This window comes from Podarcis filfolensis, assembly GCF_964270895.1.
Source record: "Podarcis filfolensis genome assembly, chromosome: 1".
Classification (NCBI taxonomy): domain Eukaryota; kingdom Metazoa; phylum Chordata; class Lepidosauria; order Squamata; family Lacertidae; genus Podarcis; species Podarcis filfolensis.
In genome coordinates, this window is record NC_139604.1 from 107,303,843 (window position 1) to 107,320,087 (window position 16,245).

The 16,245-nt window shown below is 45.2% G+C and overlaps 1 protein-coding gene across 4 annotated transcripts in view; it reads left to right on the top strand.

Annotated features, from left to right (window-relative positions):
• The window catches only part of ADCK1 (aarF domain containing kinase 1), a 106,489-nt gene that overhangs the window by 73,179 nt on the left and 17,065 nt on the right, over positions 1–16,245 (top strand). For 3 of the 4 annotated variants that reach the window (XM_083615679.1, XM_083615680.1, XM_083615682.1), the window contains 3 exons: positions 3,366–3,524; positions 4,824–4,982; positions 11,997–12,113. In XM_083615679.1, the coding sequence (XP_083471805.1) occupies positions 3,366–3,524; positions 4,824–4,982; positions 11,997–12,113 (435 nt within the window). The remainder of the gene's footprint in view (positions 1–3,365; positions 3,525–4,823; positions 4,983–11,996; positions 12,114–16,245) is intronic. The other variant, XM_083615681.1, reaches the window with a different exon arrangement.

Consider the following 16,245-nt stretch of genomic DNA (forward strand, 5'->3'; position numbering starts at 1 on the left):
TGGAGGTGGCAGGGCAGGTGGAGACGCCTCTGGGGCCCCACCTCAGGGACATCCACTGCCTGAGGCCATGGCTTCACCCCACCTAATGGCTGTCCCGGCTTAGTTCACAGCAGGAGCAGGGAGGACTAAAGCGCCTGTGATTTTAGCCCAGCATGCTCTGCTTTCACCTCTAGTCCATATGTTTAACTTTGGTTTAAAGTGAATGTAAACGAGGCCAATGTATTGCTATGATTAGATTAGGAACTGGAAGAAGATCGAGCACCAGCAATTGTAATGGAGGGTTTTGGCGGGAAACTTCATCTGGCCTTAGCTTGCTAGATCTCTCCACTCATCACTTCCAGACAAAATGGAAGCTGTTGTGCCAAAGTAATATTGAAGAGATGGCACAGTGGAGGCAGCTAGTGTTCTCTGGTAGTATAGATGTTCAAAAAGATTTCTGTGTGTGCTGAATGCCCTATGCAAATTGAGTATATAATTTAGGAGTTATGGGGAGGTAGAAGAAGCCACGGAAGCACCTATATTCCATTTATCCCTGCCCGGTGGATGCTCTGTTCACCATCTTGTTTTACTTCATTACAGCCTGTATGCTTTTCAAATTCACCTCTGTAAACCTATGGGCTAGAGGCTTAGTTTAAAAAGAAAAGGAAGCAAGCTGAGATTTTCAGAGTGTTGTACCCAAGTGTTGGGTTGTAGCCAACTAATTTCTACTCATAGTAAACCCGCTGAAATTGATATACCTAAGTTAGGCAGGTCCGTTCATTTCACTGGGTTGTATCCAGTGCTAGAGTAGACCCATTGACATTAACGTGCATGACTAACTTAGGTTCATTAATTTCAGTGGTGTATGAGTAGAACTTAGCTGGATATCATCCAAAGTGTCTACTCTGAGTAGGACTAACATTGGATACAGTGTGACAACAAATGTGTGGAATACTCTCTGCTTTACATTTGAGGCAGGACCCTTTACTCAAGTGTAGGGGTTTCAGGTGTAGGTAAAAGTCACTTGCGGATTTTACCCGCCCAAACAGCGCCCTGCCCACGTGAGTAGTTCCCTCAAGCCACGATCTGACTCTCTGCAGAATCAATCATTTGCTTTGGCGGTGTTGGTGAGGAAATGAATAAATCTGAAAGTGAAAAAGAAGAAGAAACAACATCTAGTAAACTGTTTGAGGGGAAAGAAATTCCTTTCTGAAGGCAAGAATGTCAAAAGGTTTGAATCATGGATCTGCTGTAATTAAAAAACACATAACTAGTCGTTTTCAAATGTGGTTGTTCTACTTAATTGATTTTGCCGCCGGAGGAATAAAATAAATAAATAAAAGGCGCCTTGCCTGTGAATTACTGGAGGCGGTTGAGACTCCGTTTGAATCTAATTGCTGCAAATGTGCCAGTTTGTTGCTGGTAATAGTTATTGTAAAAGAAGCAGGGGTGGGGGTGGAGGCGATGGGGAAAGAGAGGCAGCAGTGTGTGAGGGGAGGGAAAGTCGCTGCCAGCAGCTGCATGTAGGCATGTAGGCCTCCTTCAGAGATGGTGTTTCTCTCTCCCCTCCCCCCGCAGCTTCATCAACACAAAAGATTTCTGTTGAATGCTTTGCATGTAGGCTCTGCTTAAAAGTGTTTTATTCATATTTAATTGCCGGCTTGCCGCAGCTCCCGTCTTTAATTACTGTGTAAAAAAGTGGGATATAAAAATGCACCAGCATTCCATTTGTTTTCTTTTTTTCCCATTTCTGCATAAATTATGTGTTCCTTGACTGCTGGCCCTGGTGAGATTTGTGTATTGTGTAAGCAGGGAGAAGGCGGTCTTCTTCTAAGCCAACTCTATTGGCCATTTTTGCTTTAACATTGGGTTGGGCTTGTGGAGGGGAGGCAAGATAGCCCTGGAAGGTTTCCCCAGCTATACAATAATATTTCTGAAGGGCAGCTTCTGCACTGGAACCCCACCGGTGTCTGATAAGCCTCATTTCATACCTGCGAGCTTTATCTGACTGATCCAGTTTTGCTTCCTTCCTATGCAGCCTTGTATTTAACAGTTCGCCTGGTAGCCACAGGTGGCCAGGGATTCCATGCAGGCCAGAGGGGTAGTGGGGGAGAAACAGATTCCCTTCTCTGTCAGCTTACATGCAGTGTTTCTCAAAGCTGGGCCTCCAGCTGCTTTTGGACTACAACTCCCATCATCCCTAGCTAGTAGGACCAGTGGACAGGGATGATGGGACTTGTAGTCCAACAGCAGCTGGAGACCCAAGTTTGAGGAACATTGGCTTGGAGGAAAATCAGAAGGTGCCTTGTACCAAGTCAGTTGCAGCCATGATGAGATGAGAGCCAGTGTGGTGTAGTGGTTAAAGTGTTAGACAGGGGGAGACAAGGGTTCAGACCCCCCACTCAGCCATAACGCTCGCTGGGTGGACTTGGGCCAGTCAATGCCTCAGCCCCATCTACTTCACAGGGTTGTTGCAGAGACAAAATTGGGGGAGTGTATGTCACCATAAGTTCCCTGGAGGAAAGGTAGAATTATTATATAATAAATTATAGTAATTAGGAAGTTGCCATATATCAAATCATACCTGTGGTCCCCCTCCTCTGTACTGCCTACCTTGACTAGCGGTGGCTCTACAGGGTTTCAGACTCAGAAGATTCCCACTTTTACTTGGAGATGCTGAGGATTGAACCAGGATCTTTCTGCATGCAAAGTTCATGCTCCACTGCTGAGCTTCTCCAAGAAGCTGGCTTGGGTTTTGTGCTGGCTGTGAAGAAAGGAGACCCCCCTGCCTCACAAACAGCACGGAAGTGCAGAGGGCTGTCAGAAGAGAGATGGCGTGCTCTGTTCCTCCATTGCCAGCCTCCTTCGTAGAAGCCTTTCTTTTCTTTCGCTAGCCTAACAAGAGGCTAGAAGGCATGGGGCTTCCCCTCCTCCGTAACTTTTGTGGACCTCTTCACATAGCTCTAAATGCCGTGTAGCTTCTGCCTGTTAAATCATTCCCTGTGATTTTACCTGCTACCTGCCAGGAAGGAATTCAGTAGTTACAGCTTACCCCATTATGGAGCTGCTGTGACAGGAAAAACTTCGCCTACTATCATTTTTTCCCTGGCATGCAGCTGCTGAAAGCGCAGGAGCACTGCCAGAGCAAAAAGCTGACAACCCTACCCAGACTGACTTCCCACTTTTGCTGAGGAGCTTGCCTATTGAAAAGGCACACACCTTTTCTGGCTGAAATATACTGAGAGAACAGGAAGCTTGGGTTGCAGTCCCCAGGCTGTCAGGGCTCTCCGTCTGTCTATGGTAATTAATGTCTCTCTGCATCCGAAGCATACCTGCGGGCTGTTTCTTAGGAGGCTGACAGCTTCCCTTCTTTCTTCCCCTTGCAGATTAATGAGTTGTTTATAAGTTTTGAAGATGCTCCATTGGGGGCGGCATCCCTGGCCCAAGTCCACAAGGCTGTGCTACACGATGGGAGGACCGTTGCAGTGAAAGTCCAGCACCCGAAGGTTCAAACACAGAGTTCAAAGGATATTCTGTTGATGGAGGTAAATGGCTACATTCATGTATCTGCCCCCATTACAAAACGGACATGTGTCACCTTTGGCACAGGCAGACTCAAAAGCTGGGCTGGATCTTCAGAACTCTGCCAGCACCATGCTTCCTTTTGCTTCATTGAGGGTTGTCTTTAGTTTCTTACATGCATGAGAATCATGGAAGCACAGTCGGAAGGGACCACAAGGGTCATCTAGTCCAACCCCCGGCAATGCAGGAATCTTTTGCCCAGCATGGGGCTTGCACCCATGGCGCTGAGATTAAGAGTCTCATGCTCTACTGACTAAGCTATGCTAAGCTCCAGATTTTTTTTCCAGATTCTGCGGAAAGAGAAATAACATGGGTAGAAGTTAGCGCTTGGCTAACATTTCTCAGAAAATAATTTTATTGATTGATTTCATTCATGTATAAATCATTTCCCACAAGACATCCCAAAGCGATTAACGGTAAAAACATCAACAAACACGTCAACAATAAAAACAATTCCAAAGCCAATACAGATACAGGGTCCTGTTTGGTCCTGGTGGTCTTGTTCCGCTAGCTGAAAAGATGCATGCTAGCAGAACAGAACTTTCCCCCATCTCCTCTGCCCTGTAAACCCTTATAATCGGCTCTAGAGGGTAGGGAAAACCTTTGGAGAAGATTAGGGGTGGAGGGAAGAGGAAACAGAAGTGGAGCAATGAATATAAATGTTTCCTTTGAACAGAAGGCTAGTTTCTACACACATTCGACACATGTCTCCATGTCTTCCATCCAGTTAAGGAAGGGGCATTATCAGAGTTTTCAACCGGGTGAAAACACTCAGGGTGTGGTTCAGGGCCAGTGAGGGCTATGGCCTGGAGAAACTTTCAAGGGTCAAACATAGCAGCCTTGAAGGCCACATTTGGGCCCTGGGCCTGAAATTCCCCAACTGTGCATTAAAACACAATAGTAAATCCACATACCTGTTTTTCTATCCACCTTTACTCCATCAATCATCATTTTTATTAGATGGGCTGTTTCCACACTAGAGCTTTTTGCACAGCTTAGGCACCCCTTTTCCAGTCATCTGAAGCCACTTCTGTCATTGGAGCTAACTGGAGAGGAGAATAGTGCTCAGGGAGCTAAACTGTGGCTTAAGCCCCCTTCACATGCACACCCCTATCACTGAGAAATTAGAAGCCACTCCCCACATCGAACTTCTCCCATCATCACCTAGCTTGGCCTTCAGTGTTGGCTTCTTGTTGCTGCCTGGTACTGCAATGTAGTTTAGGATCCTTTTGGAAACTTATGATGTGACTACTTGGTTCCAGGTCCTTGTCTCGGCCGTGAAGCAGATCTTCCCAGACTTTGAATTCATGTGGTTAGTTGAAGAATCTAAAAAGAACTTGCCTCTTGAGCTGGACTTCCTGAACGAAGGGAGGAATGCTGAGAAGGTGGCCCACATGCTCAGAAAGTTTGATTTTCTAAAGGTAATGTGTGCACATGCAATCTGCATGTAATCTTATGAGCGTCCAAGTGAGCGTAAGACTGGCATTCAGTAGGGGCAGTGTTGTTATTAATTTGCTATTGGGGGTGTGTGGGTGGGGTATCGAAAGTGAATGTAATTCTGCTGATGCTGCTGAATTAGATATTGTAGGGATATCATTGGCCCTCACCAGAATAGCAGGGAAGGGTATGTGTGTGTCTTACATTGGTCCTGCAGGCACTGCCTGGAGGAGGAAAGAGGTAGTAATTTTTAATGACTAGTTTTGGGCGCCTCAGCAAAAATGGCAAAGAACACAGCTGGGACACTATTCTCTGCACAGCTCAGTAATTTCTGTGCTGAACGATTATTTCAGCCTTGGTACAACAGCTCCACGTAAACTCGGTCCTCCAGGAAAACTGAGTTCTAGAGCACTGGGTGGCCTCTTGATGCACAGAATGTTCTCTTGAATTGCCTGACTGTTGCCTGAATATTCAGGCTGAGAGCATTCTGGGGTGGTAGCCAGCAATTCAGAATCAGTGTCTGAACCTAACATTATAAGCCTGGCAGTGTGGATACTAGGAAGGAGCATCACAACCATTTTGTTAGAACTCAGAATGAGTTTAAAAACAACAACAACAAGAACCTACAGCAGTGCTTGGAAAATGGAGACATCCCTATCCTGCTGCTGCTTTGCTGAGTCTACGGCTTGGCACTGTAATGAAATAATGTCTGATGCCACAGTTGGTCATGCGGCTAAGGGCATTCTTCACTGGAAGTTTCCTGAACCCTTCGTTTAGTAATACTTCTATTATTATAGTTCTAAACCAGAGGGGGAAGGAGGTCCTACGGGAAGCAAATATCCTTTTTGCTCTTTTCAGCAGAAAGCTAGTTGCATGGCTGGCATTGACAGTGGCCTGATCTGCTTTGGTGTGCATTGCCAGGATCAGCTGGGGGGTGAGGGTGGGGATCCACCATTCTGAACAGTTCAAGATTTCTTTGCAGGATTGAAAGGTAGGGAATCAAACCTAATAATCATCTTAGGGGTGAGCTGCTCCTTAGGACAGATTTCAAGTCCCCCCCCCCCTTATTCTTATCAACTATAGTGGTACCTCTGGTTATAAACTTAATTCTCTTCGGAGGTCCATTCTTAAGCTGAAACTGTTCTTATCCTGAGGCGCGCTTTCACTAATGGGGCCTCCTGCTGAGAACGTGCCTCTGGCGTGCAATTTCCATTCGCATCCTGAGGCAAAGTTCACAACCAGGAGCAGCTACTTCCAGGTTAGCAGAGCTTGTAACCTGAAGCGTCTGTAACCAGAAGTGTTCATAACCAGAGGTACCACTGTACTAGGCCGTCAGAAGGCCCCTTTCGCTATTTCCTCACAACAATGGAAAGGAACTGAAATAAAAGTAAGAGCAGGGGTTGCATTCCTTAAAAATTTCTCAGTAGTGTATCTCTATGAGGTAGGCATTTGAATAGCAGTTGCTGGAAATCGCAAGTTGGGAGAGTGCTGTCCCACTCATGTCCTGCTTTTGGGCCTGCCATTTTGGCATCCTAGTTTTATTGTTGCAAACGGCTTAGAAGCCATTTTGGCATGTCAGGGGTATAGAGATTAAATCATCCCCATCATCAGCCTTTGGTTGACTGCTGTGAGACTAAATGGGCCTTTGCTCTGACCCACTGGGACTCTTCTTATCTGTGTGCATATATATATATATATATATATATATATATATATATATATATATATAAATAAACACACTCACTCCCCTATAGCAATCTAGGCCAGTGCAATCACACATGGTTGCCAGGTTGCCATGTGCACACTAATATGAGTATACTGCTACCATAGGTATAATCCAATACATAGATTTGCATGTGTGAAGATAGAGGCTGAATTCCTCAGCTGCCATTGCTGAGAAATGGCCAACTTTGTAGAGTGCTCATATACTGATGCTGCCACATTTCTCCTGCACATAGACCTATAGTGGTCTGTGCACTTGCCAGGTTCATGCCTTCATAAACGATTGTAGGCCCCTGCACAGGAGCAATGTTGCAGCTCCTACGTCGCATGAGCCAGGCTGTTCCCTCTGTGCTGTGTGTGTGCCCCCTCTGCTTTTGTGTACATTCATTGGCACATGTACACATACCTGGATATTGCAAACAGGCACACTTATGCAGGTATGTCTTTGCCTACATAAGCACTTATGCAATTTGCTGCTACCCTTTTGTTTCTCTCAAAAAACATTAGGCAAAAGCCTTTGCTTATACATTCAGAGCCCCATGAATGTAAGAGGAGCCTGATGAATCAGGCCACTATGTCATCTAGTCCAACGTCCTGTTCTCATGGTGGCCAAACAGATGCCAGCTCTTTCAAAACTTGATTGCAACCCAGCGACACTCTGCAATGCTTCTTCCATGTGTAATGCTAAGCAAACAGGCCTTAAAAGGGCGGAAAAGGCCAAAGGCTGATGGCTTGTCCTAAGCGAATGTTTATCAAGAGTGTTGCGCCTTGGAGAGCAGCTCTGCTGCTGCTGTAACAAGTAAGAGAGTGTGGAGCAAATCCCCATGGAGACAGCCAATCACATCCTCTCAGGGTTAAAGAGCCACTGCAATATCGATTCAGGGAATAATAACAAATTGCTGCAAAAATGGCTAAATAATAGATTTCCCCTGTCCAACCCGTCGATTCCAAGACGTTTTCATCAACCCCAAAGGCAACAAGGGAGCTGTTTCCTGGTAATTCCCCCTACCCCCAGAGTTTAAAAAACCCCAACAACATCACCCATAGCGCAGCAGGGAAGTGGATTTCTTACCATGAACCCAGTTGAGCTTGTAAAGCCAGAGATAAATTGTTTCCATGTGCAAGCATTAGGGCCAAATGTCTGTGCATCATTTAAGCTTGCCAAGGACTATGACTTTGTGCGAGTGAGACTTATGCACAGCTTAAGAAGGACCATTGACTGCTGCTGTAAATTTTGGAATGGGGATAAATGTTGACGCAGGGTTAAAATAAGCTACAGGCTTTGGTATCAGTGGATTTAAGAGCCAGCGCATGGTAACAGCAGGGGCTGGGAAAGTTGGGAATCAGTGTGCTATCAATGGCAACTAGCCACAATTGCTATGCTCTGCCTCCACAGTTGGAGGCAGCAATGCTGCTGAATACCAGTTGCCGGAAACCACAGAGAGGGCAGTTCTCTTGTGCTCAAATCCTGCTTGCTTGTTAACCACGGGCATCTGGGAGGACAGGTGGGGCATTGGCCTGATCCAGCAGGCTCTTCTTCTGAACAGCTTTAGGTACCTTCCTTTCATTTTGAATGCATGGCTTCAGCAAGTATTCTGCAATGTGCTATAGTCTGAGAGAAGGTGAAAAGTGCTGTAGTTCTGTAGCGCTTGAGAAAGTGAGTTTGCAAACCCAGACTAAGGAGCAGTGGCACAGAAATGGAAATTTCTGTAATTTTAGAGCTATGTTTTTTTCCAGGGCAGAGGCTCCCCACTCTGCATGAAAAAGAAGTTGGAGTGGGGCATTGAAATATAGTTCTCTCAATCCCAAACGTACCTGATTATTTTAACAGGCAAGTGTATGTGTATAGTTGGAGTAACTAACCTTTGGCTCACCTGATGTTGTTACAGTCTAGCTCCCACCAGCCCCAGGCAGCATGGCTGATGGAGAGGGATGATCGGAGTTGTAGTCCTAAACTTCTGGAGAGCTATAGGTTAGCCAACCCTGGTGTATAGGATTCAGCCTACAATCTTGTACACATTTACCCGGGAGTAAGGAGCATTAAATTCACTTTTGTTCATTCATTCTTTCACTTCATAAATAAGTTCCAGGAAGCAGAGCAAAGCAGCTGAGACATCTCTCTCTCTCAGTGTTCTACTTCCTGTTCTTTACCCAACTGGTGCTGTGATGGGAGTAGTTGGAAAACCACAGTAAGAAGATGAAAAAACACCAGGGGGAGACAATCAGTAATTGGCCAACAGTGGTTGGAAGACAGCTGTTAGATGCACCTGATAGAAAGACCAGGAATGAAGATCAGTTAACACATAGGTTTATGGAAGGCGGTGTAAGACTCAAAGAAAGGGATTCTGGCATCTAGGCCCAGGTGCCTTATGCTCTGTGCCAATCTAAACTCACGTTGCCATGCCTTTTCTTCTCCTGCATTGCTGACAACTCGAACTTTGCTTCTTGCTTGCTTTTATCAGATTACATTGCATGCCTCAGGGCCTTCAGGCATGTGGTTGCTCCCTTTGGGCTTTGTCCACTTGCCTGCCTCAGACTATCTTGCTTACCTCTGGCCCCTTCAGCTGCCATCTCTAGGAGTCTCTGGCCTATCCATTGAGCTGCTTGCAGGTCTGATCTCACTTGAGTCCTGGCAGGCAGATGAAATGGAAGATGCCGTGATTGAAAATGGTGCTCTGTATGCAGGAAGGGACTTAATGATCTCTCAGGATTTTTGCAAGGATTCTCCTATTTATGAGGCACTACCCCCCCTGCCAATAGCTGATGTGATAGCCTGGAGGCCTGTGCATGGGTCTTGTCAGCCTGGCTGCATCTGTGCTCAGAGGGACACTGCTGAAATACAGATTAGGATTATTTATTACTGACAGAACAATGCTGTGTGTGCACTGTGCATAACAAACAAGAGATGTGGGCTCTCCCCTGGACGGTGGTTTCTGCAATTCAGACATATGCAACAAGTTGTTGTTTAGTCATTTAAAGGTAAAGGGACCCCTGACCACTAGGTCCAGTCGCAGACGACTCTGGGGTTGCGGTGCTCATCTCACTTTATTGGCTGAGGGAGCCGGTGTACAGCATGTGGCCAGCATGACTAAGCCACTTCTGGTGAACCAGAGCAGCGCATGGAAACACTGTTTACCTGGAGCGGTACCTATTTATCTACTTGCACTTTGACATGCTTTCGAACTGCTAGGTTGGCAGGAGCTGGGACTGAGCAACGGGAGCTCACCCAGTTGCGGGGATTTGAACTGCCGACCTTCTGATCGGCAAGACCCGCGTCCCTCTGTTTAGTCATGTCCAACTCTTTGTGACCCCATGGACCAGAGCACGCCAGGCACTCCTGACTTCTGCTGCCTCCCGCAGTTTGGTCAAGCAACCTGAAAAGGGTTACATATTCACCATGCTAGCTGCAGATTCATGACATTCTCAGACACACATTTGCAGGTCTTTGATAATGCCATGTCCTCAGGTGAATCCAGGCACACTTGTATAATAAGTATGTGAACAAAGAAAAATGCCTTAAATTAAATGAAACCATTGGTCAGTCAGTATTGCTTACACTGACTGGCTGTCTCTCTTCAGGGTTTCAGTCAGGATTTTTCCTGTGACTTACTTGGAAGTTACAGGCATTGAACCAGGGATCTTCTGCACACAAAGCATTTGCTCTACTACCAAGCTCTAACTTATGCATAAAGACATAGAAGAAGAGCCTGCTGGATCAGGCCATTGTCCATCTGGTCCAGCATCCTGTTCTCACAGTGGCCAACTAGATGCCTATCAGAAGCTCTGAAGCAGGACCTGAACACAGCAGGACTCTCCCCTCTTGCAGCCTCCAGCAACTGGTATTCAGAAGCATACTGCCTCCAGCTGTGGAAGTAGAACATAAGTAGCCACTGGTAGTTTTCTCCTCCATGACTGAGTCTCATCTTAATAAAACCATCCAAGGTTGTGGCCATCACAGCCTCTTGTCAGTGGCGAATTTAGGGGAGCACAGCCAGTTTGGTTGCACTGGGTGCACAGCCTTGGGGACACCACTTGGGATGCCATAACTGTTACTTAGAATGGGTGCAAGAGGTATGGGGGCACTGAATTTTGGCATCACACAGGGCGCGGCTGAAATTTGAGACCCCAAGGTCTGCCACTGCTCTTGTGGGAGCAGATTCCATAGTTTAGCTGTGTGCTGTGTGAAATACTTCCTTAGCGCTCAAAGGCTTATAACCATTGTCAACAATACTACTTGAGATCAGTGGACTTTAGCCCACTATTTTCAGTGGATTTACTTACCATTATACTTAGCTGGATTTCACCCAGCTAAGTTTGGAGAGTAAGGTGCATCTGTCTGTTAAGCAAGCAGAATGTTACGTTTACTGGAAGTTAGTTCAGCTAGCATAGCATTGAGGAAAAGTTAGTCAGGCAAGTTTGCTCCATTTGAAAACCAGAAAGATCCAGCTTGCTTGAACTGGCATAGAAATCACTGACTCTGCTTCTGGGCCGCTTAAAGAAAAAACACAATATGCTCTGCTTTTCCTCTAAAGCATGAGTCTGCAGAATTCTGGGACCTTTCCACTGTGTCTTTTATTCATCATTCAGGTTTGGGTCTGTAAGGTTGCTGGCTGGCTCCTACAAGAAACAGAATGCTGGCCTTTATTTTACAGGGCCGATACAGTAAGGAAACCTCATTCACAGAGGCTAAAAGAACACCACAAGATTTCAACCCTTTCCTCACATTTTGGCTTTCATAATCATTCCAACCATATGCTTTCTGACACATTCAAACACACACACACACACTGAAATGATGGTTCCAGGACCAAGGTGGAGAACTTACAAAGGTAGCCTAAGACATTTTGCTGCTTGAGGCAAAGGACCAAGATGGCACCCCTCCTTTCCATGCATACAAGCTGACTAGCTGTTGATTCTTGCTTCAATGTGGGTGATGAGACAGTGTCCTCTACTACTTTTGAGGGCAGCAGGCTAGTTTAAGGTATGCAGGGCAGGTTGCTTGGAAGGAACACAGAATTCTGTCCTCCATTACTTTCCTGTCTCCCTCTGTATCAGCTGCCTGAGGTAGCGGCCTCCTTCTGCTTAATGGTAGGGCCTGCCCGGAGCGCTTACTTATGTCAAGTTATGATAAGGCCTTTGTCAAAAGTTTTGTGTGTTCTTCCTTCGAGGACTTGGATGAGCTCATTTCTCCTACTTCTTGGCACTTCATGCATATACACTTTCTCTTTTGTTCCCCTTAATCACACGGTGTTCAGAGAGTTGTATTCTTTTTTCAGATCCCTAAGATTTATTGGGAGCTCTCAACAAAGCGTGTTCTTTTCATGGAGTTCATGGAAGGTGGGCAGGTGAATGACAAGGCCTACATGGAGAGAAATTGCATCAATGTCAATGAGGTAATGTTCCCTCTGTCCAGATCTGTCCGTCTTTCTATCTACCCATCCATCCATCTGGTATTTATAGGCCATGCCTTAAACATTTTACATTAAACAATTTAGAATGTGATAGCAATAAAAACAAAAGATGTAGGAACCCTTTCTGCATTCCACAAAAGCACTATTTTTGGCCCACAAAATGAAATGAATGAAGTTTCAGCACAGCTTTACATACAGTTCCATTCTTTGTTAATAAGTCCCAGTTCTTTCTTTTAATTTATTTCCTAAAGGAAAGATGTGTGCTTAGAGATGTCATAGTCTGTTCCAGATGTGGTCATATTTCATCACCTGGTGAAATGATTCCTGTGTGCTGGGTGCACATAGCTGGCTTTTGGGGGATTAAAGTGTTTGTGTCCGATGGGAAAGGAACCTAGTCTTTATTTGCAAGAACCGGGCAGGTTCAGCCTGCCATCCTTGCCTTCCTCCAAGTCAGTGAATTCTGATTGAATCACTGCTGCCTACTTTCCCCCCTGTGTGCTATTGATGAGTGTCGAAATGCCATTTGGTTGACTAGCTATCAAAGAGCTCCGGCACAAAATCAATTGTACTTAATCTGCCTGTCCGTCTGTCTCCGGAGTCTGGACGCTCCCTCCTCTCATCTTTTTTTATTCTGTGGCAGAGTTCACTCCGCGTCAATTATAGACATTCCAAAATATATCCAGAGGGGGGAAATAGACATGTGTTCATTGCCCTCCAAGAGGTTACGTCTTTATTCTCCTACTTCCCACTAGAAGGAATTGCTCACAGATGTAAGTAAGCTCACACAAATCACATTAATGCACTAATTGCCAGTAGCATGAAGGGAAATTAGTACTTAGAACCATTGCCTCATTGCCTTCCTATGCTTCCAAAGCTATCATTTAGATGCACTGTATATAACAGTTCCTAGCATTCCTGTCACATTCTGGTGTGACCAAGAAACCCTACCATGCAAACTGTTTGATGGGGCCATGCAAATGAAGGGGCAGGACTGTGCAGAGAAGTAGACTTGGGTCTCTGTGTCTGCTGTCATTGAGTTCACCAAGGGCCAGGGAGCAGATCCAGCACCAACCTTTGTGTTGACCCTGAGTGCGGCACTTTCCATTCCGAATACATGTTTGCTGTTCATTCCTGTGTAGTAAAGGAGAGCCATTCACTTGGGGACACTGTTGCAGGGAAGGCAAAAGCACTCACTGACAACATGGGAGGACATATTGTCTCACACTATGCAGAGGTCCTTGATATTTACGTGGCTATTTTATCTGAGAGAGTAAAGTTAGATTTATTCCATCTTCTCAGGTCTTTGTTGCTTTGTCGCCAGAGAGGCTTGCAATTTTGGAGGTATAATTTGTTAAGGTTACTGGTTATTTGTACCCCCAAGTATCTTAATTTTGTATGGCAGAGTTTTATCTTTGTGATGTTAGTGAATCCTTTTTGGATATGAGAGGGAGTGTTGAAGCACATTGCCTCAGATTTAGCAAAGTTCACCTGAAGGCCTGATACCATTGCAAAAGTACTGAGTTCTTTGATTCGTGTCGTTGCTTTTATAATGGGGTCTGGTGTCGTGATCATCAGGTCGTCTGCAAAGAGCCCTAATTTATTTGTTTCAATTTTAATTCCACATCCTTAATATTAGGGGCTGCCCGGAGTCAAATTGTTAAGGCTTCCAGGGCCTGGATGAATAGAAAGGGAGACAGTGGGCATCCTTGTTTTGTGACTTTTTGGATTGTGATGGTGGTGGAGTCCATATTGTTGATTCTGCATTTAGCTGAGGCTTGGGAGTAAATTTGTTTGAGGGTTTGTAGTACAGAGGGATCGAAATTCATACTGGTTAATACTGCTAGTAGGTATTTCCATTCTAAGCAATCAAAGGCATTGATTGAGGGATATAATTTAGTGTATTGAGGGATATAATTGTCAGTGAGCTTTTAGTTGTTTTGCTATGATTGATCAGATTCAGTAACTTCCTGATGGGATCCGTTATGTTGTGGCCAGGGACAAAGCCAGCTTGGTCTGGGGCTATTAGTTTGTATAGGAAGGCTTTTAGGCGATTAGCCAGGATAGATGTGAATATCTTGCAGTCCTGATTTATCAGTGAGTTTGAGCGATATGATTCTACTATGAGGCTATCTTTGAATGGTTTTGGGATAGAGAATATTTTGGAGGAGGGCCAGGTTTTGGGGATCATGTCATGTCATTAAATAGGCAAGTCATGTAGGACGCCAGGGTTTCCTTGAATTTTTTTATAGAAGTCTGCTGTGAAAAGCAGCTGGGCCTGGGACTATGCGAGGTTTCAGATTTTTGAGGACCATCTTAATTCCTCTGGGGTGATAGGACTGTCCAGGGATTCTCATTCCTCTGCAGTTAAAATTGGCACAGATAGTCCTGCTAAAAGGGTTTTGATTTCTTGCTCAGATGGGTTCTGGGAGGGGTATAGATTAGAGTAAAATTCCGCAAATGATTTATTTCTTTGGAGGAGAATGTTGTGTTTCCATCCTTTTTTTAGTAATGCAGTGTATTCTTGTTTTAAGAGATTTTTTTCCTGCACCTGTTCACTAATAGTCTGGAGTTTTCCCCTTCATACTCGTAAAATCGTTCTTTTGAATATAGGATGTTGATCGTTGTTTTATTACTTTCTAGGGAGTCAGTCTCCCTCCAGCAGGGATATTCTTACATTCTTTAGGAAATATTTGTGGGGAATGTTCGTCTGTGAATGGCATAGCCTACCTGTTAATAATATGAGCTGTGTGTATTTATGTGTGTACTGTTTTTCCACACATGCATACCCACACCCTTAAAAAAGCTTAATATGTATAAATATATAGAGGGGAGAGAGCGAGAGTTAGTGGTGTGGCCAATCTATAAAAGTGGGCCTCAGCCATCACTCAGTGGTAGATTGCATGCTTTGTCTACAGCGTTTATTTATAAGACACCTTTCTCAATCGAATCCACCACCAAAAAACCAAAGAGATCTCAGCCTGGGGGAAAACTCTTCCTGGGGTCTTGGAGAGCTGCTGCCAATCAGAGTGGGGTGTGCTTGGCTTGTCTCTGTGTAAAGCAATTTCATATGCTTTCAAAGATCTCAGTTTTTCTCAGCTTTGCTACCTCATATAAATATATGAAAGTCCCTTTTACTGGCTCAGAAAATTGTCCCTTCCACCCAGCAATACCTACTCTGCCTTGCAGTTAGTCTCTTAAGTCTTTCTCAGCCCTGCTGAGTGCTATTTTGTTCTCTTTTTTTAAAGAACAAAAACAGACACTGAGTGTGCTGGGGATTAAACACGGAGCCTCCTCTATGTTCTAGCATTGATCTGCAGTCTCTCTGTGGACCCACAATGGCAGGCATGCCACCTCACTCTCCCCTGAAAGAAGCCTTGCCATTATTATTATTTTTTGCTGGGAGGGGCTCAGAGGAATCTGTGCTAAGCAGGCTTTCTTTTGTAGAGCAACACAGCCTTGAAAAAAGCAGGCTGAGCCTCTCTCCTCTAAATGGAAAGGATCCCTGAGGTGAAAGCTCCCTTCAAACCAGGTTACTGACATTTACTTAATGCCGTCTGTAGCGGGATTATCATTAAAGCTGCCCAAAAGCACATTAATCTCCCTGGATCCATCCGAGCGCCGGACTGTAATGGCATTTAATCAGAGAAGCCTTTGATTTCTAAAGACAAGTGCAAACACTGAGATATCTGCCTGTGGAACAGTTACTTATTCATGTGCGAGTGCGGCCTAGAATGAGAACATAGCTGGAGGACTAAGGAAAGGCGGGGAAAGAACTCGAGAAGACGCATCATGAATGTAGAGGGCAAGGCAAAGGGAAGGAGCAGGGACGTGTGTTTGGGAACGGAGATCTTTAGGCAAAGGGGCTTTCCCTGGATCAGGCGGCCGGATAGCATTGCATAATATAGAGACAAGCGCATGGCAGCTGGTTGAATGTATTAAGGTCAGAGAGTAGCCAAGTATTCTCACTCTGATCTCCAGCCCCTGTGGTCCAGGGGCTACAAGGATATTTTTGCATATAATTCCTCAGGCTCCATCACAAAAATGATGTTACAGAGCTGCAAGGGCTTTGTAGTTGCAGAGCGCATGAACTCAGCTGTAGTGGTCACATTACGTA